This window comes from Hemibagrus wyckioides, linkage group LG09, assembly GCF_019097595.1.
Source record: "Hemibagrus wyckioides isolate EC202008001 linkage group LG09, SWU_Hwy_1.0, whole genome shotgun sequence".
NCBI lineage: Eukaryota > Metazoa > Chordata > Actinopteri > Siluriformes > Bagridae > Hemibagrus > Hemibagrus wyckioides.
This window is the reverse complement of record NC_080718.1, coordinates 2,979,217-3,006,418: the sequence shown is the minus strand read 5'-3', so window position 1 is coordinate 3,006,418 and position 27,202 is coordinate 2,979,217. Positions and strand designations below refer to the sequence as shown.

The window sequence follows — 27,202 nt, the reverse complement described above, 5'->3', positions numbered from 1 at the left end:
CGCTGGAACTGCTTATGCTCTGTTTGCCCACAATAACAAACGTGCACAGACCGTGTGCCCGAGCCCATGTGCAGAAGGAGTGAATTGCAACCTTTGTCTCTGTCGCTTACAAAAAACAAAATGTTTGTCTCAGGTTTAAGGCAAAAGGTCTTCTGTCTGACAAACACATATCCAGCCTACTTGCCATAAAGTGAAAAACTGGGTGAAGAGTGAGATATTTTTTTGCACAAGGGAGGCCAGGAACTATTGTGAAAACACGATCAATTCTTTTCAATTTACAAATGAAACCTCCAGTGGAGAAGCTGGAACCAGAATAAAGTCTCTTGACATTTATTTACTCTGGAAAAGTTATATAAAGAGCAGTTAATTAATGACAGTCATTTTCTGAGGTAACTAGCATTGTCTTTTAAAAACAAATGCAAACAGGATCCTGATTTTCAAATGTTTTTAATATAGTTGTTGCCTTCTTATTACTTTCTATGTCCCAATGCATGATCATTGATGACAAAGACAAGCCTCTTGAGAATAAGCTTTTTACCCTTTGTTAGTAGAGAACTCTTCTTATTTCAGAGACTGCTAAAAAGGCCCTGCTTCTTTTGTCCACGACTGATGGTTAGATTTGGTACCCTTAGCTAATTCGCCATTTTCTGTAAGACTGATAGCTGGTCTAGTCAAGGAAATACTCGTCATTGTATGAGGCCTGCCTGGGGTCTTTCTTAAAGGGGCGGGGTGTCTCCATCTATCATGATTCATTAGGAGTCAGCTTGGTCTTGTACTGAAGGCTCCTTTTTACAAGTTTATGTAGGATGCTCAGTTGTAACTCATAAGTGTCTTTTTGCGAGCAGTGGAAAATCTGGAAAGTTCCATGCTCTTAGCGATTAAGTGAGTCTTGCATTATAGGCAAGATGACCCCGGGTGACATTGTGGTCAAATTTCGGGATCAGTTTTCAGACTTTGCAGCTTTCAAGGAGGGTGAGTATGTAGAATTGTTTATTTTATTTTGGGGTAAGGCAGAGGGGGTTCCCTTGTCTAAACAGTGGTTAAGCCACTGGCTCGTGGACACTAGCCATTCCTTTTGTCACTAGCATGGACAATACGAAGGCACCAGTGGTGTAAGTGCAGTAGGCGTCACATACAGGTGAATTTCACTGTCCTTGGTGGTAAGAAGGATTGAAATAACTGGATATCTGTTGTTAAAAGTGCTACATAAATACAACTGAAGTAAATTAAAATAGAATGTTAGTTGTCTCTGTGCTTCTCTCTAAACTGCCACGGTCATTCTTGTCATTCAGAACCAGCACTCAGTGTGAGACTATGGTATTTGTTGCAAAAACTGTGTCAGAGGCCACTGTGTGAATTTGGCGGAAGGACTTAAATGCACAAGGAGATATCCAGGTCATTCTCACCATCTCCGTGGCTCCCAGAACCAATCATAACTAGGAATTTGCATACAAGTGCATAAATACATAGGCATAACATGATGACCACCTGCCTAATATTGTGTTGGTCCCCTTTTTGCTGCCATAACAGCCCTGACCCTTCAAGGCATGGACTCCACTAGATCCCTGAAGGTCCGTTGTGGTATCTGGCACCAAGATGTTATCAGCAGATCCTTCAAATCCTGTAAGTTGCGAGGTGGAGCCTCTATGTATCGGACTTGTTTGTCCAGCACATCTCACAGATGCTGGATTGGATTGAGATCTGGGGAATTTGGAGGTCAAGCCAACACCTCAGACTCACCAAACCATTCCTGAACCATTTTTGCTTTGTGGCATGGCGCATTATCCTGCCGAAAGAGGCCACAGCTATCAGGGAATACCTTGCTGCCTAATATATCCCACCCACTAGGGAGGAGATCATCAGTCTTATTCACTTCACCTCTCACTGCTCATAATGTTATGGCTGATCGGTGTATTTGAATATTTAATATAATCCAAACAATTATTTTATCCAACTGAGCAGCAACAAGCAGCAGTGTCCATCTGTGGCTCAGTGATCACCTTCTAATGATCATTCACCCAGTTTCTTTTCATTTTTCTTTGTTTGCATGCTTGCTAAAATTCACATCAGCATGCCAGCCAAGTGTGTGCACAGATCAAGTGGATTGTGAATTGCCAGGTATTCATATCCAGACTGGCTGCTGTTGCTGACCATCTTTGTGAAGCGATAACTGGATAAAAGGTAAGATAACAATGATGAAGGAAACTCTTCTCTTACCTCTAGTCTAATTACGTACATCCTCACAAAGACGGTCATAAAACAGCATCCGGATATGAATTTCAGACAATGGCCTTTTGACATCCAATCAGTATCACATCACCATGACCTATAACAAAATTAATTTCCAAAAAATGAATGAGCAAAGTGCTGATTGCTGAGGCTGAATCAGATTCAGAGCCATAATTTAGCTTTATAATGATGTGTTGCACAGACAGTTGACCTCAAGTGACCGACAAAGGGCATAAATAGCTCAGGCAGGTCATTTCTTCAATTAAAAACCTTTTAAAACAAGCAGACTGACTGTTTAATTAAAAAGCAAAGTGGCAGGAAATGTGAAGAATAGTTTGACTACTAAGATCAGTCTATGTTTTGTTTTTCAAAGATTAAGCTTTAAACCTATATATAATTTTCGTTCATTTATTTATTCATTCCTTTATTTATTATTATATGTTTCCTGGAAAAAATGCTTTAATGTGTCAGTATTCCACTCCTTTCCATTCCATTTCCTTAAACATTTTTACTGGACTTCTTACTTGATTAGCAATGTCCAATGTGGCAGTTAATAATCTGATGGTCAGTACATACAGTATAATTGCATAGAATATTAAGAATTATTCATTATAGTATTTTATTATCCACTTTTTCATTAGCACAGAAATTCATGGTCCATGTGAAAGCAGCAACACTGGTGTCACTGACCGGAATGTTGGGATGTGACATTTTATTGAATGTTACTGGAAATATATTATCTCTATCTCATCCAGCAAGCTTTTGACCCCACACTCCCACAGACAGGAGTACAAAATGTCTGTTCCTGAGAACTTTTTAGTTCAAATACTCCTTGTATTTAAAAAAAAAAATCCTATTTTGTGACTGACTTCATATGGATGTAGAGCTTAACCTAGATTTTTGTAAGAGTTATTCTTTCCCAATTACACAAATCACAAACCCTCCCACTAAGTGCTCAAACAGTTTTATGAGCAAAGTTAGCACAATTTTATTAGGGAGGTTTGTAAATCAGGGCCTGAGTGCAGTGTATTAACATTCACCTCCGCCCAGGATTATGACCACATCATGTGGACCTTAAAATAGCTCCTCAAATATATCAGCTTTTATTTGATCCGGTTATTGTCAAGGTTCCTAGATATTCTTCAGAGCTTCAGATCCTTTTTCTGTTGGTGCATCAACATCTGTCGAATCTCAGATTCCAATCTTTCTTGGGAAGAGAATTCCAATTTTCTTTCTTGGGAATCCAGCTGATGACTGATCACCACTTCCCTTTTAGGATAGAAAAACGCGAAAGTAAGTCTAAACATAGTTTCCTCCGTGACACACAACTGGTCTCTTAACCCTCTGTGGATTGAGGTTTTAGTTCAGTGACAAGACGTTCAACACATTACGCAACATGATACCACTTAGCATGCCAGCTATGCAAGGAAAAGTACAAGGAAAAAATAAAACGAAAACACAGACACAAACACAGACACAAACACAGGGAATGGGAAATCATATGTATTGTGTTATGAGTAATGGGTGAAATGTTTAAAAACACATGAATTTCGGAATTTCTTAGCACCCAATTTTTGCTTTAATGTTAATGGAAATGATGAGAATCGGGGAAAATTTGCCAATTGGCACAAAGCTGTTAAAATGGTCCAAATCCCACATTTAAAAAGACAATCAACATTCCGAAGATGTCATTTCCTTTATTTGTTTTTAATTACATGAGTCATCCATTTAAACTGTCAGCTTCTTGTGTAACCGGGAGTTCTCAAGGACGACTATGAACTGTTTCCTGCTGAGGTTTGGTCTCTTTGGGCTTTCAATATTCAAGCAAACATTTGAATTATTTCAGGGTTGGGACCTCCTTTCCTGTTTTATGCTGTCATGCTCTGAGGAACAAACCCATTCGGTAATGTTGAGAAAGTGTAGCATTAGATCATAAATCATCTATTTGTTAGTGACTAAAGTTGTTTTCATTCACTAACTAGACCCCAGTTTTTGATCATCAGTGGAGGCACTGGACCACATTAAATGCTGCCAAATGTAGGTCCTGCCCTAGATTAGTCATGTCCTGGTGGTCCCGAGAGTCTGTTTTGTGTTTCTTCGAAAGGAGCGCTCGTTGTTAAGTGAAGACAACTTGAAAGCAAAAGACCTTACTAGCATGATTGCCACCTAAAGAAGCTTTTCCACGATTAGATTTGACTCTACAGTTCATGACTCTACTATAAATAAAGACGCTGATTTCCCAGAGATTTCCAAGTACACCCCAGAGATGAATCAAAGCACAGGGTGTTTTGATGTATCATTCAGCTATGTCTCCCTTTCCACTGATATCCATTCAACCATAACAGTGGGGTAAAGTGATGCTGACATTTTTAAAATAAATAAAGACATAAAGAAATTCCTGCTGTGGAACTGGATCTTACAAAGCCAGCTATGGAATTCCAGACATGGCATCACCAGGGGACAATGGGGTTTGTTCGTTCGTTCGTTCGTTCGTTCGTTCGTTCGTTCTTTCTTTCTTTCTTTCTTTCTTTCTTTCTTTCTTTCTTTCTTTCTTTCTTTCTTTCTTTCTTTCTTTCTTTCTTTCTTTCTTTCTTTCTTTCTGTCTGTCTGTCTGTCTGTCTGTCTGTGTATCTTTCTCTCTTTCTTTCTCTCTTCTCTCTCTCTCTTTCTGCCTCTTTCTTTCTGTCTCTCTCACTGTCTCCATTTCTCTTCGTCTCTTTCTGCATCTTTTGCACTTTCTTTCTTTCTATGATGAAATATGATGCAAATGTACAAGAGCAGGCACAACCTGTCTGTCTGAGGTTCTTTCTTTCTTTCTTTCTTTCTTTCTTTCTTTCTTTCTTTCTTTCTTTCTTTCTTTCTTTCTTTCTTTCTTTCTTTCTTTCTTTCTTTCTTTCTTTCTTTCTGTCTGTCTGTCTGTCTGTCTGTCTGTCTGTCTTTGTGTGTGTTACACTGAATTGGTCCTGAAATGGTCCTGGTCCATTTCTTAGATTCTGTATCCTGATAGATAGAAAGACAGACAGACAGACAAACAAAAAGACAGAAAGATAGAAAGACAGACAGACAGACATATAGATAGATAGATAGATAGATAGATAGATAGATAGATAGATAGATAGATAGATAGATAGATAGAGAGAGAGAGAGAGAGATAGATAGATAGATAGATAGATAGATAGATAGATAGATAGACAGACAGACAGACAGACAGACAGACAGACAGGGACCTTTCTTCCTCTTTCTGATGTTTGATATGCACCATAACTGAAGCTCTTGTTTGTTTCTGCATGATTTAATGCATTATACCCTGCAACATAATTCTATGAACAATTAAGTGCAGATGTGTTCCAGTTGATGTGATCCATGTGGAATATTCTTTTACAGAGTTAAAAATATTTATAAAATATGGACACCATTTGTATTTGTAGAAAAACCTGCTGGGAATAGTGGCGGTCAAAAGCGCAGTCTATGCCGAGAAGTTGAATTACTTCAAAAGACTGCCTGGAAAGAAGGACAGACTTCCAGCCTTAGGCTTTTGAATGATTTCTGGAAAATTCTAGAAAGCTTCTCTAGAATTGGTCAGTTGCTACATTAGCTATGACTGCAGATCGCTGCCTGAACATACATCACTGAATTACTGGGAATTAAGGTCAGTTTAAGAGAAAAGTAGTGTGTGTGTGTGGGTGTGTGTGTGTAGGACTGGCTCTAATATGTCGTCACCCGTCCATCTGGCATCATCTCCTCAGTAGTGAGTAACTGTTTCCTGTTCTGTTTGGCATGACGCTGACTGCCATAAACACCCATATCCTCCATTGACATTAATTATAGCAGTAAAGCTGATGAACTGTGCAAACACAGGCAGCGATGATGAACATGATTTGATTTCACCAAAGTCAAAAGGGCTTTTAAATGCTAACGAACAAATCTGGGCTTTAAAGATTATTCATGCTTACTGGTAAAATATACATATTCATTCATATTATTCATTCTCACAATCAATATGTGTGGAAATTTCATAATCATTTCCTATTAATGAAATCCAAAGAAATTACATACTGTAAATTTATACAAATGCCAATAATTTGTTTAATTAGGACAAAACATGGCATCCTAGTGTGCGTCAATGGTAGAACCGCTGCGCTGGCTGAGCTGCATTGTTGGATTTGAGGCGCTTATGTGAAAATGTTAATCAGCTGTGTCATAAACAAGGTTTTTTGTCAATAATCGTAAATATGAAGTGTGAATATTTAGTTCTGTTTGTCCTATGCTAACACTCAAAGACTCTTTTATAACTGATTTGTTTCATGAATGAGGCCCAATATGTGCAAAAAGCTGAAGGATTTTCTGCACTAACAATCAACACACACACACACAATGGAAAAATGAAAATACTGGGACCTGATTATATATGTTCCACTCATGCACCTTGTCATCAAACACAGATGGTTTAACACACACACATGACGATATTGGAATGCTAAATCTCAAGGTCTACAATTCACTCACATTAAAGTTCCGAACCCAGAGCTTGATGCAGCTCGCCTTCAGGGCTTTTCTTCAGACAGAGAAAATAAAAGGACAGATGATGAGGAAAGGATAGAGACGGAGAAAATGCAGTTGGATGAACTGAAAGCGTGTTGGCTGTATTCCTGCTCATGGTGAAAAGAAAACAAAACATCGGATTTAGACATGTCTGAAACCTGCCTGCATGAAAAACACAGGCAAACAGATTGATACGAGTTATTGATATGATGAGAGAGCTTTAAAATATTCAACAGATTTCAAAACTACAGGCAGTGAAAGAGAACGAACTCCAGTTTTTATTCCCTACTTAAGCTTGTTTTTTTTTTCCATGACTGAATTTTAAAGACACTGGGAATCTGTATCAAGGTCAAAACGTTTGTTCATTACCAAGGAAGGATTAATGATAGGAGCTGTCAAAAGCTAGTTATTCATTTCCTTTTCATTAACATCTGGGCCCAAGGAAGGAGGAATTAAATTTTATGGAAATTCATAATGCAGAAACACTCTATGACTCACTTCATTGTTATACTGAATGTTGAGATTAATCTCTTATTGCTCAGTCAAATTTGATTTTATTCAGTTAAATATCGTCCTTCTTTTCTTTCTCGCTAATTGTTGAATCGTACATAAAAAAATAAAAATTCCGCGTAAAGGGGGATACATAGGCTAACATTCCATTTTAGCACCTATAGTGCTTTAGTTCTATCAGGTTGAGGTCAGGAGGACAGTCAAGCTCCTCCACAGCAAACTCACTCATCCATGTCTTTATGGACCTTGATTTGTACACTGGTATGCAGTCATGTTGGAACAGGAAGGGGTCATCCCCAAACTGTTCCCACAAAGTTGGGAGTATGAACTTGTCCAAAATGACTTGGTATGCTGAAATGTTAAGAGTTCCTTTCACTGGAGCTAAGGGGCCGAGCCCAAACCCTAAAAAAAACAACAGCTGAATGCAATGATTTGGAGGGGTGTCCCAAAATTTTTGGCAACATAGTGTAATAGGCTGCCCCCCCCCATATTCTGTCATATTATCACAATATCGTTGTTTACGTATTATATTGAACAATTGGAGATACATCAGTGGTAAAAAGGAAATAAGAAAGCCTGGATCTTAGTCCTCATAGCTAATCCTTCGGTGTTCATTAGGATAAAAACCCCGATCTGATCTGCACCCATTCCATTTGTGATTATTGTGCCGTTGCATATTAGCAACTCGACTTCCTGTAGTGTCCAGAGATGCATGAAACAACCAACGACACCAGAGATAAACTGCGGCTAGATTGTTTACATCTGAAGTTTGTCGTAACTGAGATTGGTTCAGATTGCAGTGAAACCTGCAAGTGTGTGGTCTTTATTCTGAGGTTAGATGACTCAAGGATGAGAAAAGGACAAAATGTCTGTTAAACATCTGCTGCTATATCTGTGTTCGGGTGCATTGGGAACATCAGTTAGGATCTTGAATGTTTTGAATAAACCTCATATCTTCTGAATAAATCTTGTGGTGCAGCCAAGACATTTTTGCTTTTTTGATGTTCTGTACAATCTGTCAAATCAGCAAAGAGACAGTTTTAGAAATGTTTTAAGCAAATAAATCTATTTCACGTTTTGCACATCCTTTGTCCTATCATTGGGCTGCTTGGAAATGAAATCTGAAGATACTTTTTAAACATTTGGTTCACTTGCAGACGTACTGTGTGGACTTCTGCAAAAAAAAAAAAAACTGTTCAGAAACAATTAATCAGGCTTAAAGCTTACCTTTTCCTTCCTAATTTAATCTTTTCCAAATCCCACCACTTGCTCACTCCCCTCTATCATTCAACAGCTACCAGTCCAGGAAAGTGAATTCAATTGCATCCTTCCTCTGAGCCATGTGAAGTCAGCCAATTTTTCTGAGCTGCTGCTCCTGCTGCACTACAGGGTGGCATAAGACATTCAAAGAAAATTGTTATCCATGACCGATTACATGTATGAGCTTGTACCCCCAGCTATGAATGAATGGCTGTGGCATTGTAGTAGCCTGTAACCAAACTTCATTATGATTTAGAAAAATTGCATTTCTGGAATGTCTGCATGTTTTTCCCAGACCGTCATCCATATTTAAACGGAAAGACTTTTTAATGAAAATCATTACAGACACCGTCTTTTGTCCCTCCACAATTGAGAACACCATGTCCTGGTTTAGAAGTGCTTAGCTCTGGAAGCTTCTCTGAGAATGTAGAAAGACTAACAATTCTCAGTAGTAGGCTTGTCTGTACACGAAGCTTTCTTTTACCGCAAGTCTTTTATTACTCTACTTCATGTCACTCACACACTTCCCTAAACCCTCCGTGCACTCTCGCAATAATCAGGCATGCTGACTCAGCTGTTGCTCAAACATGGAGCTCGTTCCAGCTAAGGAAATGTATAAAAAAAAATAACGTCTAATCTTATCCATCTAACTTTCTGAATAATGGGCACAAAAAACACTTGTTATTTGTTTCTGTGTGTATGAGAAGTGAGAATCGTGCAGGCATCCAGAACGATCTGGGGAAAGTATGTCAATAAAAAAGTTAGTAAGCTAGCTGACTTTCCATACTTACTGTATCTCTGGTGAAACACCCAGCGTTGACCCACAAAAATGGACACGCTGTGCTCTTAAACATTTTTCACTTATATAAGTTTCATATAAGATTTCTGATGGAATCAGCAGATAAGGAAGAGTGCACAAGTCTTTAATCAGCTTTTGTCAAAGTTTATTTTCTCATGAGTAATGGTAATCTTTTATCTCTGGATACATTCGTGGTTTATAGGAAAGGCAGAATTTTGGTCCCATATACGACAATGACGACAGCAGCAGCAGCAGCACCACGTGCCTAAAAAAATACCTAAACCACATTCCTGTTAATATTACAAGATTCTACTGGTTTTCCTCTGACAGATGAATTTTGAGATTTCTGGCAAAAAAAAGAAAAAAAAAAAAAAAGAATCTGCAACAACTCCAGGATCAACAGATGTTTGGTTTCAGTGAGTGCTGGAACCAAATAAAAAGGCCACAAAAAACAAATCCTTTGGTAGAGAAAAGAACACACCAGAGATTTTCCGCATTACACAATACTACAGCTCTGGCAAGAAACAAAGTCTGTGTGGAATTATTAATGCTGTTGACAAAAGTCAAACGAACCTGACCCAAATCCAAATTTTCACAACAATGCTTCAATACATCGTATTAAAATCACACAGCCACAAATGACAAGCTTGACAAGTTTTTTTTTTTCACAGCTCAGTGCAAATGCAATCTCAGTACTGCATGAAATGAGGTACATTTTCAACCCATAGTTCAGCTTCCTGAAATACACATCAAGTTATACAACACTTTTTCAGCCACTTCGTACACATATACACATTAAAACACAAAGGCACACAAATGGCCTGTTCATTTAAATTAATAATACGAGTCACAATACAGCACAACAGCTTAAGGGTAGATGAATTGCAGTGTCCCTGCAATTAAATCCCGATACGTCCTAATGACGTAAGAATGATCCGTCTCTGCAGTTTGGTTTTATTGAACTTGGGAAAACGAGACTGTGTTCCACTGATTCCCAGTCAAGCTCCATAAAAAGCCAACATGAGGCGATGATGCGTAGACACACAGGAATTGCAGAACAAACTTTGTCCATTTTGTCCATCCTAGATAGCCTTAACACACCATAATCTGTTACACACTCTCTTATATGGAACTTATCCTGAAGGACATTCTAGTACATTCTTCATGTAGTCGTGTTGTCCGTCATGACCTTTGTTTTTTTTTTAAGCGCTTAGAGAATTCAGTCTTTACTATAAAAAAAACACTTTAGTGGTTTCAAAAGAACACAACAACAACAACAACAACAACAACAATCGTTCCAGGTCACTGTAGAGTTAGTATCTCATTGTCAATCAAAATGGCCTGGCTCTTGGGGACTCTAAATTAAGCTTGAAAAAACATACAATCTTTCCAGAAACCCCTCTGCTGATCTTCCAGCGTCTGGGAATCCCACAGAGTGGACTTTTTTTTTTAGCTTGATGTCAAATCCTCGGTCATATCATCTGAGCGGATTTGTTCAGGTGTGTGATCTCAGTGCTGACGGTGATGTTTTGGCACTGATCGATCGGTCCTTCAGAGTTTTTAGCCAGCGAGGTTCTGTAAATCGAGTTCCTGTTTCCGGCTTTGCACAGCGCTCCCAAAAGGAAGCGTAGCCTAGAAGGGCTGAGGATGATAAACACCCACGGGTCGATGATGGAGTTGATGGAAATGAAGCGCAGCGCGATAAGGTCAGTCTTGCTTTCGTTGCGCCTCTGTATGGAGTTAATGTACACTCGGATCTGAGGAGAGAAAAGAAGGCCTGAATCAGAAACAAACATTGAAAATCAAATCAACTACATGGGCAAGACAATCATGACAATCTTACAACTGTTAAAAAACATTTAAATGCTATACAAACGAAGCAGCAGCAGTGTGAGGGGTTGAAAAATGTTTATTAACACTTGAAGGAAAAATCCACTTTATTACACAGCTGCTGTGAGTTATGCCAGAGCCTGACGGGTGTAGATGGTGCTGACGTTGAGGTATTTCTATAGTACGAAAGTTCTGAAAATTTTTGAGACGCAAAGGAAGAAACACTAAAGCGCCGCCGCATCGCTCACATTAAGAAAAAATGGTTAAAGCAAGGGTTAGCTAATCCTATTAGCTGTGAGCAAGTAGTCGAACAGCATTGGGGGTGATGTAAGGAATAACGACAGAGAAAATAGACCAATGTGTCGATAAACAGTACTTTCTTTTTAAAAAATTCATTATGACACCATTGAAGATCACATGTTAATTATAAAGACATTATTCTATATAATTATAAAGGCATTATATCCTTCAGGCTTGAGATCATTTTGTCCTCTTCTATTAAAAATGCCCACTGTAACAATGACATCAGCATCACAAACCAACACAAGACTCGAACGAAAATCCAGACCGCAAGCCCCAGAATCGCTAAACCCATCACAAGCATTTCATTATAAACAAATTTGAATGTGTTTCAGAGCAGTTTTCCTTTAAAGGCAGTGTTTATATGGCTACATTAGCCTGGCATTAACCTACAAGCGTTTCTAAATGTTTGTTCCAAGCATCAGTTGTCACACTGACATGCAAGAGAACCTGCAGCGCATCAGAGCATAACTCTTTGTTTATTTTCCAATGAATCTCTCTATTGCAAAGCTCATGAGTCATTTGTCATGAGGCCAGAAGGGTCACTTGATTCAGAAGTGGAAAAAAAAACAAAAAAAACACGATAAGAACCTTTTTTTTTAACATTTAGAAAAGATTTGTCAAGTGCTTTTATTTATTTATTTCTTTATTTTTTTTCACACAAGATGCCAGTTTTGCTCAATGTTTTCATGTCACAAGGCACGCAGTGGTGGTTACTATGAAGCTCACATGAAAGTAGACACTCGGGGCTTTAAGAATTTGTGGGTTTTTACCAAAATATTTCTGTTTTTACCCAGCAAATATATTTATAGAAAAGCTACAGAGAACCCATTTCTGCTCTCAAGTTCTCAGCAGCTAAAATCTGATCTTCAACCAGCAAAAAGTCCGTGTCAGGTTACCCATCAGAGGGAAAAACGCACGTCTCGGACCGAAAGCCAACAGACTCATTTTATATCAGAGGAAATAATTCCTTTTTTAATACTGATCGAAAATGTCCGATAAGTCGATTTCAATGCATCCGGGAGAACGGAACGCCATTGTGCTAGTTAAAAAGGGTCAAGAAATCTGTCACCGAACCTTTCAAGAGGATCTCTCAGACGTTCATTAGTAAACCACTTCAGTTCACTTTCAGGATTAGTAGCAAGCCTGTGGTTTTCTCAGCGCTCGTTTCTGTAAACAGCGAACATTTTCCTACACTTGGTAAAGTAAAAACCACAAATGATGCATATACAGTATTTGCAAAAGCAGACTAAACTGTCTAGTTTTGTTTTTGTTTTTTTTACAATTATTTTACTGCAATGGAAATCATTTTTGTTAATATTATTGTATTTCATTTTTATTATCATTTTCAACCATAATGTTTTTTAGGGCTTTTTTTTTTTTTTTTTTTTTTTGATGGGGCAAAACTAGCACGGAGGAACTGGCACTTAAACCATTGTGTGGCTTATTGTTTATCTTTTCACCTACTTGAGCTCATTTCTTTTTAGGTGCTTGAGCTTCTTTCTATTTTATGAGAAGACGAACCATGAAGCAACTCTACATCATGGTTAAAACTTATTTTTAAACTTATTGTGATCACTGGATTTTGTTAATGGTTGGTCCAATTACATGAGGTTTTCATGGGGTTCTTTTAGGTTATCATGAAACCAGTACACCGGCTTTACAGTTCATCAACGGAACGGAACCAATTTATTTGTGATTTTTCCTTCTGTTGGATAACCTATGCAGAATTTTAGTGGTGGAAGATAACACCTTCAAAGTTTAGCTGCTTAGGAAAAAGCACTTGGGGCATGACCGAGAGCAGGAACGGGTTTGATATCACCATTTACTTTCAACCATTTATCATTTCTATATTGCCCTAGTAGGCTACATCAAAACAGAAATACTTATGACTACACTAGAAATTCGTAAAGTGTCTATTTCATATGAGCTTCATATTAACCACCACTGTGGAGTGAGACGTGACAAAGACATGGGAACTACAAAACTGGTGCAAATTCCATTATTTAGCCTCTGGGAAAAAGATGTTTACACTAATGCATCAATGTCTAAAAAGTGCCATGGGTGGAAATACCACTGGAGCCTATGTGAATGACTTCTTGCTTCGTACCTGTGCTTATTTTTCTGCTTTGTTATGACAGAGCTGAAATTTTAAGCATGTGTAGACAGCACTGCAATAAATAAATATACATATATATAAATAAAAGCTCACTGAATTTATCATTCAGTTACCAGAAAACTGTTTGTTTTTGGACACCCAACCTGATTTGATTGTGCTCTTTAAAAGCCAAAACTATGCTCTTTTTTTTTGGCGTCCCGGTTGAGAATCTGATTGTTATATCATCATAAAACACACCAAAGGCAAACATCCTGCTCCCCTTCCTGCTTGTCTCAGTCAAACACCAATAAAAAGATGTCCAGTCTTAGCACAGGTCAACACAGAAATGTTTATTAATACGGCTCTTAAGTCAACTCTTTGCACATTTTGGTTGTCTTTGCTGCAGCACGCCCACGTCAGCTGACATCGTTGCTGTTAGCTGATAAGTCAAATCTGGTGATGAAGAGCGTTAAAAAATAACCAAGAAATTCCATTTCAAAACTATTCAGTGTTTAACGTTTGCAAAAACCAGCCGGCAAAACAGTGTGGCATTTTAAATCCACTACACTTTTAATTATTCAAAATCGTAGCATCTATTCTGCTGCTTCTAATCAGACTTAATAATTAAAAAAAATATTATTACTTCTATATATAATATATAATAATAATTTAATATTACCCAATAATAAAAAAAAAAAAACTTCATTACTCCAGATCAGTATAAATAGTATAAATATTCACATAACCCCGTGTTGTTATGAAATAAGCAGAGATGACGTCTATTCGGTCACATGGATGCATCACGGAAGCATTTACGAGGCTTTCCCGTCATCAATAAGCTGATTAGGATCAATTAACTGAATTCACTGTATGTTGCAAAGCAACAGAAGATTGCACGGCTACAGATGTTTGCAGGCATTGTGTTTACAGGAAGTTCTGCACATTCACAAAGATGATGCATGAGCCATGAAGCATAGATGCAATCTCAATTAAGACAGTACTCGACTCAACGGACCTTGCCCTGACCTTGAATTATATCTTCTAGCAATCTTTTAACGTATAGAGGCAGACAAAAAAGTCTTAAGAATTTTTAATTTCCATATTTTAGGACTCTTTATCTAGATGCAAGTCTTCTGTAGTCTCCAAATCGCCGTGATCACTGCTACTATATTCACCCGAGTCTGATATAGCAGCGGTTCTCCCGGTGTTATTCAAGGCAACCAGGACAATTTGATTTATCTAGCCATGCTGTTTTTAAATACCCCCACAGGACACAGAGTTCAGGGATTTTACTTCATCTCGGGAGCAACAGTTCGTTACTCAGTTCCGCCGGGATTGCCAGATATGGCCTTGCTTTTTTCTTGTCAATAGAAGTCATTTCAGGCAAGATCGTGACTCATTTCAAGTCGGCCTTTATGATTATGTAAATGCTATGCACAAAGAGAGCTACGAATGAGAACATAAACCGTGCTGACACCTTTGTGTCACAGACAGTGTTAACTTTGTGTTGCAAATTTGAAGCTCTTTTCTAGGATCAGAGCAGACGGACTAGCCTTCACTTTTGACATACATCAGTGAGCCGTGCGTGGCTGTCTCCAGTTCACCGGTTGTCCTTTCTCAGACCAGTTTTTATAGGTACAAGTTAACCACGTTTACATAGACGACTTTGACTTAGTCGTCTATACATCATAACCTGTCGTTTGGCACAGTCACTCAGATCCTTATGCTTGCTATTTGCCTGGATCATGTGCACGTTTCTGTCCTCAATCTTATTGCTACACCAAGTCACTCCATATCCACCTAAAGTTCAATGATTTTCACTGGACACACCCAGATCTAGTCGTCGAAGGTCTCCGTCACTCAAGTCAGCAGTCACTCAAGCCTCTCTCTGTCTCGGTCACTCAAGTCTTGTTAAAAATGAATGCTCTCTGGTTGCTTTGTCTCAGAGAGATGTGTGTGTAACATTAATCTTACTAAGGCAAGCACTTAATGGAAAAGTCCTGCCTCGATTTAATTCCAACAGTGGAATTAATTTACAAATCCGTCTTATTACAAAAATTAAACAGTGCAAGTGCAGCCTGAAGGCATCCAGCTAATGGTTTTTCCAAAACCTCCAGAATAAACACAAGATACCTGAGTTCACAGTGTACAAGAAAACCAGATGCTGTTGTTCCAAAGGCATATGAGTGCCATTAACACTGACTTTAATATAAACAGCAAGCTAAAGTTGTCCTAACATTCCACCCATCAGTTAGTCCGCCTCGGTAATTTACATTTACTGCTTTATTTAAGATTAAACCTGATGAGACAAACTCTTACTAGTGAAGCTTCTGTCATTTAAGGGTAGTTAAGGGTGTATTGGAGACGTAGGAGCGTTGTTAAGAAAACAAAAACGCACGAATGAGCAACACTTTCTCTGCTTGGCAGCTGGCGCTTTTGGTCAGGACGAATTTTTGCTTTACTTAGAAACTCTCAGGAAATATTTCCTGAATGACCAGACAGACAGATCGTTGTTATTCGTTGTTTCCTGCCATGACAGGTTTATGAGCTATTTTGGTTCATTATTGTTTTGACCCAGAATTATTAGTAGGTAATTAAAGTAATGGTTTGATCAGAAATTACGCTTACATTTAAATTGTCCCAGATGTTGACCTCCCAGTCTGGACATGCTTGCTGTCTAAAATAAATTCGGTAAACAGTTTAAAGTTCAGTAAATTAAGAACAGGAACAGAATCAGCATGACATCAGGTGACCTCATGACCATTCACACTGTTCACACTAATTTCTATAAATTACACTTTGGCTAAACTTATTTTTCTTTTAAATTCCTCTGTAGTGTGTTTTCCTTCATGTCGCAACAACCTCCTCCAGTAGGGTCTGTAGCTCGCTGGTATCCCTGACCTACTGATGAACTACCATGAGGTTAAGTTTCTAGCAGCTTCTAAATGCTGCTAATGTAAATGTATTAAGTGTCTTCTTAATGCCATTTAGATTATGGTTTTCAGAATCCCACAACCCATGTTGTTCTGTTATTTTTGTTTCTACCCACACTAATTTATTTAAAAAAAAGAAAAAAAAAAGTTGGTCCCAGTCCATAAAATAAAAACATAAATAATTTCAGCACTATTATGGAAAAACATGAAACAGATGTGAGGGGGCACAGTTAACTGAGACAGTTATAATAAGTTGATAAAAATATTCGGTAGTGATAAATCTTCAATCAGCTATGTATGAGTCAAATGAATCAAATGAGTCATATGAATCAAATGAGTCAAATGATTTTAGCAGTTAGTTGATTGGAACTTCATAATATTTAAGATCTATGATCTTATATAACTTCTATCACTCATGTGGGTATATTTCACTCTTTTAGAAAATATAATACACATCTCGAAATGTAGCATGCAATACAAAACAAAAACGATACAAGAGTTGATTCACTTCAGCTCACTTCTGCTCCGATATGATTCACCACTCATTTTTCCACTGCGATCCAATCCGGATGTTGGATTATAAATGGATGTGGTCATATCATTGGAGTGATATTTTTTTTCACACCCAAGATATCTACTGTATACAATTTGTGGTGTAATCTATGAGTCTCTTAGCTACTGAAGTGCAATTAAAGACTGAAATGCCTTTCAGGTTGCAGGGATGAGTCAGCTCATGAGAGAGCGAGAGAGTGAATGTGTGTGTGAGAAACTTTGTTATAACCCAGACCTCTGTGATTGCTCAACTTATCATAAAAATCACCCCAGACTGTATTTCCTGAGTGTAACGTGATTATGTGTGTGTGCGTATTTACACAACTGCATTCAAGCACATTTGTGTGTCATGATGCAGAGAGCGAGTAATGGGTAAGCGTGACTAGCAGAGACACCCTGACACGCTCATGCTCTAAACTGATGCTGCAGCATTCGTATCTACAGCCCTGCCTCTCGACCAGCCATCATGCTGAATGCTGATTGGTTGGCAGGGAGGCGTGTTGGAAACCGTTCTGATGAGATGTCACCAGGATTCTGTGGTTTTACAATGGTTTCTGAGCACTATTTTTCCAGAATACATCTCGAGTGTAAACAATAACATGGAATCTTAATTTCATTTCCTGAATAGATGTTCACTTCCGAATGTGATAAAACCAAGTGACTGTTTATAATCATAACAAAGTTATGGCCAAGTTACAAGCTACTGCAAAAACCGGCTGCACTTCTTTTGCTTTTTTTTTTGTTTGTTTTTTTTTGCCTCAATTGATTCATTAGTCAATTAGTTCTTTTAATGACTCAAAGAGTCAGCGGTATTGGGTAGCTTAGTGATTAAGGTGTTCGGCTACTGATCAGAAGGTTGCGAGTTTGAACCCCAGGTCCACCAAGCTGCCACTGCTAGGCCCCTGAGCAAGGCCCTTAACCATCAATAGGTTAGTTGTATGAGTCAAATTGTAAGCTTTGGATAAGGGTGTCTGCCAAATGCTGTAAATGTAACTATACAAGTCTGTTGGTAAATATGCTATATGAGCAGGTAGGACTTGTCCTGTCTGGTTTTAGTTTGGGCAAATCCATCTCATAAAGGCTTCATAATTAAATCATGAAGTTATCCAGGTGTGCTGGGAGCAAATTTCCCTCTCCCACACACACACGTACATAACAGATTATCCACTGTGTGCCTGAGGCTGTCTCATTATGCATGCTCTCCTGACAGATGGCATTTCAGTGAACTAATCGAACACCACCTTTTTCTAATGAAGTCATGCACTTTGGCCTTAAAGAGCCTTTATGATCATCTGTATTGGATCCATCTGGGATTTCTTTTCTCTTCTGATTGTGTGTGTGTGTGTGTGTGTGTTCCTCAGGCGATCCAACTGAAAATTGCTACTCACTTGTTAATACTGTCATGAAGTTTCCAGAGAGTTCAGTTTAAAAGTTCTAACTGCCATAAGATTAATGTGTGTGTCACTCGGGAGGTAACTCAGAGCGAACTAGACGAAGACGAGCGCTTTTTAGGGCAGTCTGTGCACCGAGTCTATGCTTTGGAAACAGAACCAGCTGTGATTGCTATTCTGCGCAAATACTAAGATAAAAGGTCCCACTTGAAGTTTTCTGACTAGCCTACTCATGAAGTTTTATGGGTCATGAGACTACTGTGAGGTCAGTCGAGACTTCTGCTTTTAGTTAGGGCACTTGGTGGTCATGTCTCAAATATTCCCAAATGATAGCTGATCTCTTTTTTTTGGCATCTGCTAAAGGGCTAAAGGTCAGTTGAATAGAGTATCTCATTTTTTTTTTTATACTATATAAAAAAGTGATCCTATCTGAAGGAAGACTAGGGTAAGCGTACAGACAAAAAGGAATGGTGAACACTCATCAAACACCATCAAATATCAACCACCTTCCTAAAACACCTCCCTTTTTTCTTGAAAAAACAAACATAAAACTTATCACAAGGGCTCCATACACTGAAAAAAAGCTGTACATCAGCTCCATGTGACAAACATTATCAGCTTTCTGGCAATCCAACATGATTTGATCAAATCGCTGAATACAAATGAACCTGAAGCTCATACTGGAGCTGAGACTCGAACCCACGACATTTTATTCTAGCATTATTTATTCTACCATTAATAATTTAATCACCTAAATTTAATACCAAAATCCTCGTGAGATTTCACGAAGGAACCTGGATTACGTTAATACTACATGATCACGCTCACTCTACGTCATTCAATCTAGTAATTAGAAAAATGCTTAAATTTAGTAGGAGCAAAGAAATCATGTTTCTGAGCAAAGCATACATATTGTTATACTTTTTCCTGTTTGTTATTACTGCAGCTATGCTAACAGCAACTAGGTGAGAAACATAGCTTCAGAAAAGAATGAAAAGGAACAGTTTGTTGTTTTTTTAAAGGTATTTTACTTGCAGCTATATGTAAATAATGTGGCCGGCTAATGCACTTCCTTTCAAATCAGCTAGTTAGCATTACAAAGCTTCAGAGCCTCGTAGCTTAAGCACATGAACAAGAATGTGTGCGGTGTTTAAACATAAACAGAGCTCGGTCTCGTCATTGCCCATAAAGATTTCTGGAAATCCTCTTTGTGAAAAGTGTCTATTGTTAAACGAATAATGAGCTGATTGCTCAAGCTTCAGCTAGGGCACTTTGAAAGTGGTCCGTTTTCAAAATGAGACCAGTTTTAAGTGATATGGATTCGTGTTCAGCTCGAAACTGCAGTTCAGCCATTTAGCTTACTTGAGAGCAAGTTTCATTCCAAAGGTTATCTAAAGGTTATTAGTGTCATGAGAATGCTGCATGTGTGCGTGTGCGTGTTTGTGAGTGCGCCAGGAATCAATCCACTACATGCTCTACTGGGAGGTAGCATTTTTCAGCGATATTTCAAAACATGACGCATTAACGAGCTGAACATTTACATGCTTGTGTACAGGTCTGATGAACTATCTACCACATGTCACGTCATGTCACAATACAGATGATCGATTCATTAACGAGACATTCTTAGTCACATCGAACACTTTTCCCTGTTCTTTTTCGTCTCTTGAGAGTCTGTGTTCCCTTCTGAGGCTACACAGTTGAAATCCCGACTCTATCATCGGTCCCTTGCAGGGAACTTTCTGGAAATCCGACTCAGCAAGCCATCCTGTCTGGTCTAGTCATGGATGCCTCTCATCCTGCACACTCCCACGCATGACATAATCAGAAAAAGAACTGCAGTGCAATTAGTGTGTTGGGATTTTTCTGTCTAGCCCTATGCCAGATTGAAGAAGATGAAAAGAAATTTTTGCAGCAAACCTACAGCTGTGGACGTGACTTCCAATTTATGAAGCCAAGGTTCAAACTCTTTGCTTTCACGGGTTCAAATATGAATGAAAGGCAACATTGCCAGGCTTTCAACGTCGGACAGAAAGGGTCATTTATAGAAAATATGTAAATAATTACCAGCTAAATAATTATTATTATTATTATAATAATAATTTATTAATTAAATTAATTTATTATAATATAAACACACGTTAGAATAAACCGAAATAAAAGATTTGCTACAGAAAGAAGATTAAAACTTCAAATGAAAAAACTGAAAAATCAGTGTTCCACTTTACTTCAGACATGTTTACCGTCTCAAGTTTGTTTATTAGCTTTACGTGGCTAATGTAGCCAACAAAATTAGGAAAGATTACGCCCAGCACATTTTCACAGACTTTTGCAGTCTGCACCGCTTCACCATCAAGCCAGCTCGATGCTTTCAACTGTAAAATTAGACGAGTGCCTTTGTACGAGCGAGTACGGATGCACCATTTACCCTAAATGAAATTTTGATAGGGCTGCAATATTAGAAAATCACTTCCCACACACATAATGCAGTGTAATTCAAGCTGCGATTTTTCCCTGCATTATTGTCACAGATCATTTCGGGTCATGTGCTTGCAGCTTTTAAGTGCCAATTATAAATATTTCACAAAATCGATATATCACTGAGCTGATCCTAACTCAGCTGAAGGCTGCGAATGACAGGAGGAATAGGACGCGATGATATTGGTATTGTGATAAATTATGCCGCAGTACATTTTTACTGACATTTTCATTAATAACAATTACAAACCCTGACTAAAATGAGCTAAACTTTTGGACTGAATCTTCACAGACTTTTTTTGCTGACTTTGTCCTCCTCACGAACAGAGAGAGAGAGAGATACACACTCTCTATGCACTTTATTAGGAACATCTCTACATTCATACATTGAATCACATTGTGGCATCAGTTAATGTCACAGAGATCATACTTTTTCCTCAATCTGACGGTTGATCCTAATTCACCTAAAGCTCTTGCATGATTTCATCCATTTGCACTGCTGCCACACGACTGAATCATTGAATACCTGCAGTAATGAGCATTGTTGTTCCTAATAAATTGGACGGTGAGTGTATACGATGTAATGCATTTTGTGCTCAAATCTCTATCCATGCTGTTTGAATATGAACAGTTATTCTAGACATGTTTTAACAGCTTTCACTTTGCCGAGATTTTAAAAAAAAAAAACACCACCACCAATCAGGCATAACATTCTGTGCAGTGATAGTGGGTGAGATATATTAGAGGCAGCAAGTGTACATTTTGTCCTCAAAGTTGATGTGTTAGAAGCAGGACAAATAGACAAGCGTAAGGATTTGAGCGAGTTTGACGAAGGATGTGATGGCTAGACCACTGGATCAGAGCATCTCCAAAACTGCAGCTCTTGTGGGGCGTTCCCGGTCTGCAGTGGTTAGTATCTATCAAAAATGGTCCGAGGAAGAAACAGCGGTGACAGGGTCATGGGCGGTCAAGGCTCACTGATGCACGTAGGGAGCGAAGGCTGACCCGTGTGGTCTGATCCAACAGACGAGCTACTGTTGCACAAATTGCTGACGAATACTCAAACAGCACAGATAGAGATTTGAGCACAAAATGCATTACATCGTATACACTCACCGTCCACTTTATTAGGAACAACAATGCTCATTTCTGCAGGTATTTGATGATTCAGTCGTGTGGCAGCAGTGCAAATGGATGAAATCATGCAAGAGCTTTAGGCGAATTAGGATCAACCATCAGATTAAGGAAAAAGTGTGACATTAACTGATGCCGCAATGTGATTTAATGTATGAACGTACGCATGAATGTAGAGATCTATCAGTATCTATAAAAAGTGGTCCAAGGCAGGCACAGTAGTGAACACCCCACAAGAGCTGCAGTTTTGGAGATGCTCCAAGTCCTTGTCAAACTCGCTCAAATCCTTACGCTTGTCCATTTCCTGCTTCTAACACATTAACTTTGAGGACATAATGTTCCCTTGCTGCCTAATATATCCCACCCACTAACAGGTGCCATGATGAGATCATCAGTGTTATTCACTTCACCTCTCACTGCTTAGAATGTTATGCCTGATCAGTGTATACAATATCTATAAACAGACAAACTGTAATTTGCCTTTTCCTTTTCTTTCTTCAGAAAATAATAATCATCTTTATCAAATAGATGAATCTTGAAGAAGGTGAAATTATACAGATTTAGAAAGAAAAATATATATAAAAGGCCTTTAGTCTTACGTTAAAGGTTACGTTTTAATTGTATTTTTTTTCCCCTCCAGGGCAGGGAGTCAGAATTTTTGTTTGTGATAATCACACAGCTATGCAGATTCCCTTAAGCCAGGTCTTCTCTCTCGTTCCAAGTTTAAAATAAAATAAATAAATAAATAAAGTAGCAATAAAAATTCTATTACTGATATATTCATGGGGTTTCCAGCTGCTATGTAAAAAAACAAAAAAAACAAACGATTTTCTTCAGCATATTTTCTCTGCACAACAAATGGGCTGGGTTAAGGTTGACTAAAGCATCTGTGTGTGTGTTCATGGATGCTTTTTGACCTGTGTGAATGTCCAGTTCACTAAATTTTGCACTAGTTAGGCGAGAATGTTTTCCTTATTTCTAATTTTTCTAATGATGTCCCCTGAAGTCAGGGTGCAGCATCATATAAATACCCCGGGGGCAGACTTTTGGTCAAGGGTACTACAGTGGATACCTAGCGGTTTATGCAATCAAACCTTCAGTAACATTTATCATTGAGATCAGTGATGATAATCACTGGAGAACTATTTATATTTATCATTAAGTCATTTAGTGCATGTATAATTAAGTTATAATTTGAAGCCAAACCGGGCACTCACTTTTACGTCAAGGTTTATTTGTTTGAGGTTTAATCCAAACCTCAACAACATGTCAGACTATAAATATCGTCAACTTGGAAACAGTCTGTGGAAGAAATTAAGCAGCTCACGTTTAATTTATAAGCCTAATAATAGTTAGAACGTGTTCCTAATGGAGGAAGAGGGAGCTGTGTAAAATGATCAGGTGTACTAAATGAAATCCCACAATGCACTGCAGTAGACCAGAGTCTGTGTGTAGACAGATCACATATAATGCATTTAGCCTTTTTTTTTTAAGAGAAAAGTGCTTTCGGCACCAGATCAGTACTTTAAAATAGCTCCCGAAATCCCACAATGCACTTCAGTAAATTTAATATGATGTGGCCTAAGGGATGCAGAATACCCATAATTCAGTTTGTGAGAAACAGGGGACAAGATTTGATCTCTGATACATTTTCTAGTCTGTGACAATACAAGGAGGTTTACCTTTACGCTATATTCCACTGCATGTCACAAATTTATTTTATGAGAACAACCTGTTGAAATGTTTGCCTCATTATTTGTGAACTTTCCACTAACAGATTAGGGCCAAGTCTACTTTATGTAGACATATTTGTTATTGGGATTTGGATGAAACCCACTGAAATCAAGAGACCACTCAGCACTTCATAATAAATATATAACATCAGTGATAGAGGAGGGCTGCTTGGCTAAGCTTCATGGATCCCTGTGTGAGTCTAATTTGGAGAAGCTCTGATGATCTACACACCATGCAAAGTACCCATAATGCACTTGTAGGAAAAGGGAATAGAGAGTAGGTTTGGGGATTTTGTTCAAAATATGACTGACACTTACCATTAAGGGCAGGCTACATATGACAAATATAACTGTCATGATGACTAAGAGGATGAGATACTCCACTTCCTGCGAGAGAGAAAAGGGTCTCCGTTCCTTCCTGCTGCGCGTGACTGACGTTCCGCGATTTACCAGGCGTCTCCGGTACATCATCACCAGGTGATAGGCGACAAAGCAGTTGCACGCGGCCACCGCGAGCACCATGAGCAGTATGACGGTGGCGTACACGTTGGCGAACACCCGGTCAGCGCTGTCTTCGGGGTTCATGTCGATGAAGCACCAGGTGCCAGGGCAGTACTGCACATAGCTGCCGAAGCCCGCAAAAGGCAAGCAGCAGAAGAGCGCGCACAGCGCGTACACGCAAGGTATGGCGACGTAGCCGCAGCGCGTGCTCACCCGCCGCCCGTACAGGTACGGGTAGCCGATGGAGAGGTAGCGCTCCAGCGCCATGGCGAGTAACAGCGAGAGCGTGGCCAGGCTGAAGAAAGTCATAGCAAAGCCGAAGTAGTGGCACGCGCCCCTGTTTTCGCCCATGGCAATCAGCGTTGTGTTGAGTGCGTGCGCGGCTTGCACGAGAGGGCTGACCAGGCATGTGCCCGCCAAGTCGGTGACCACGAGCGCGGTCACGAGCACGTGGAACAAGGTACGCCTCTGATACTCGTGCTGCTTGCGGCTGCGCTCTTTCCGTCGCCGCACCTCGATCAGCAGGAGCGCGGCCGCGTTGCCCAGCACACCCGCCGCGAACATGAGCGCGCTTATCACCGGGCTCGCGTTGTTCTCCACAGTCCGTGTGTTATTACAGCTGTTGTTCCCCTCGAGCATAACGTCCATTCAGACCCGGAAAATATATATATTTTTTATTATTGATTTTTTTTACAGGCAAATTAAAGCGTGGAAATCCAACAGGTCGCCTCCATTGAAACCGGTAGAACTTTGGGCTCCTGAAGACACGTGTAGATTAGATTCTAATTCGAGACACTATTCCACAGAAGTTACCAGAGAAACTTTAAAGGAGAAACTTCATAAAACCGACACGTAAATAAAACGGCGCCGGTAAGACGATCAGAAATCAATTCACGCGTTGTTTTATCCATGCTTGATTAAAAAAGAAACAAAAACCGTATGATCAGTGTCATTCCCGGTGGTGATGTTCCCGTTTGCTCTGTCCTGGTGAGTGAGAGTGAGCTCCGAGCTGGCTTTCGCCGAGCAAAATGATTGACCGGGTTGCCAGATTGTTGCGACTTTTTGTTTTGTTTTGGCTCAAGTCGTATTTAACCCCGCCCCATTCTCTCTAACTCAGCCTCGAACTGCAGTGCAATATTTAGGCAAGACATTCCAAACAAACATACCAATAAATAAAAACAACAACAACAAAAAGCACAGTTGGAATACAAACTGGTAAAGTTTAAAAAATTCAACATGACTACACTGTACTTTTTAAAAATGTAATTCTAATTCTTTATAAACAAAAACAATATTTTAAATATTATATTTATAATCTAAGTGTGTCATAAAAAATTAAACCTTTTCTAAGCAACCTATATTTAAAATAAAAAAAAAATATTGTCCATGTGCGTAGGAATACTGTATCAAGCTTAAAAAACAAACAAACAAACATTTATTAATAAAATAAATAAATACATGTCAGGATGTGTTAAAGAGTAAAATCATTAGCATATTTTATTTTATTTTTTTAAATGTATGAAGTTTAGAACTGTTTCATTAGAATAATAATAATAATTGTGGCACAATATTTAAATTATTTAATCCAAGATTTTGTGTAGAATATTTGTAAAAATAAAAAAATATATATAAATAAACCAGAAGCATAAGAATTAATGAAAGACAAATAGTCTATAAATAAGGATTATGGTTCATATTAAATTCCATTTGAAGGTGATTTGCATCCTATATTTTCCATAGGTTTACAGATTATATATGAATGTGTTACAAATTTTCAGTAATCCATACACAAGAAATGCCCATATTTTGTTAAAAGGGAATGGTACTCCTTAGTGACATTATTCCAAAGTCATAATTGCCCACCAGTCTATTGACCTTGCAAAGAACCTGCTGAGAATTCTTTACTATGCCAAGTATGTGCTTCATGGTGAGATTTGGACCAGATGGTGGCAGTTTGATCATCTTCCCTGTCTAAACAGAGTCGGTCCCACAGGATGGGAGATGTCATTACCTTCGTCTAGATGGGCCACTCACACTGACACCACATTCTATGAGTCACATCTTGGTACCTTGGTGTCACTGTGTACCTAAGGTTAATAACCACCACTCTCAGTGGCGTCACTGCAGCCGCTATCTCTCAACACCTTTCCATTCAGTCCTAAGATGGGTCTGTTCTTCACGACACCGTGGCATCAGCTTTCCAGTTGATAGAACCAGAGTTACACACATCTTTATAGAAATATATGTATAAGGAATCGGCAGAAGAACAACAGAAAATCATTACAGACAACTACTACTGTGTTAAACTTTTTTTGCTGAACGTGTACAAAACAATTTGAAGCTCTATTACCATTCACATGACTTCTAACATACACACATCTGCTTTCAATCTGTAACAGCACGTGATACCAAACTGATCATCAGAGATGAGTTGGAAGCACTTTCGTCCTATTTGATTGCGACTCAGTCAAGCCATTTGTTTTCCTGTGTCGCCTCCTGAAGCTGGACTGCAGTAACTGCAGTATCTGATTGCAGATCAGAAGATCCTGGGTTATAATTATGAAGGTATGACCATATGAGGTGCATTCGAATGGGAGTGATGGCAGTGACCTTTAAAAGGTTTAAAGCCTGAAGCTCCAGGGAGAACAATTGCTAATCGGCAATTATAAAAATGACAGAAAGGTCAATAAATATATAATAAATTCACAGAATGTCCCCTTTTTATTATTCTTTGGTAGCATTTGCTACACTGTTGGCTTCCTTATTGTGTGTAACGTGGGCTTAATATTTTTGCATTTATACACACCTTATACTATCACCATTTATTTTCCATAATTTTATTTTATTTTTTAAATCAGCTTGGACTGACTTATACTGTAGCAAAAGTATATGGACAACTGATCATCACGCCT

At 38.7% G+C, this 27,202-nt stretch overlaps 1 protein-coding gene across 1 annotated transcript; it reads right to left on the bottom strand.

Annotated features, from left to right (window-relative positions):
• Positions 1-10,322: 10,322 nt before the first annotated feature.
• On the bottom strand, positions 10,323-25,342 carry ptger2a (prostaglandin E receptor 2a (subtype EP2)). The gene is made up of 2 exons (XM_058399756.1): positions 24,108-25,342; positions 10,323-11,097 (listed from the first exon to the last, which is right to left on the bottom strand). Exons 1-2 carry the CDS (start codon positions 24,936-24,938, stop codon positions 10,813-10,815), a joined length of 1,116 nt encoding a protein of 371 aa, XP_058255739.1. The 5' UTR covers positions 24,939-25,342; the 3' UTR covers positions 10,323-10,812.
• Between the last annotated feature and the right edge of the window lie 1,860 nt (positions 25,343-27,202).

Bases quoted from the DNA above. Each gene is read 5' to 3' on its own strand.
- ptger2a (XM_058399756.1), bottom strand. From the start codon at position 24,938: ATGGACGTTATGCTCGAGGGGAACAACAGCTGTAATAACACACGGACT. The intron at 11,098-24,107 runs GTAAGTGTCAGT...TTCTCTCCTCAG, and splicing joins TATGTAGCCTGCCCTTAATG to ATCCGAGTGTACATTAACTC.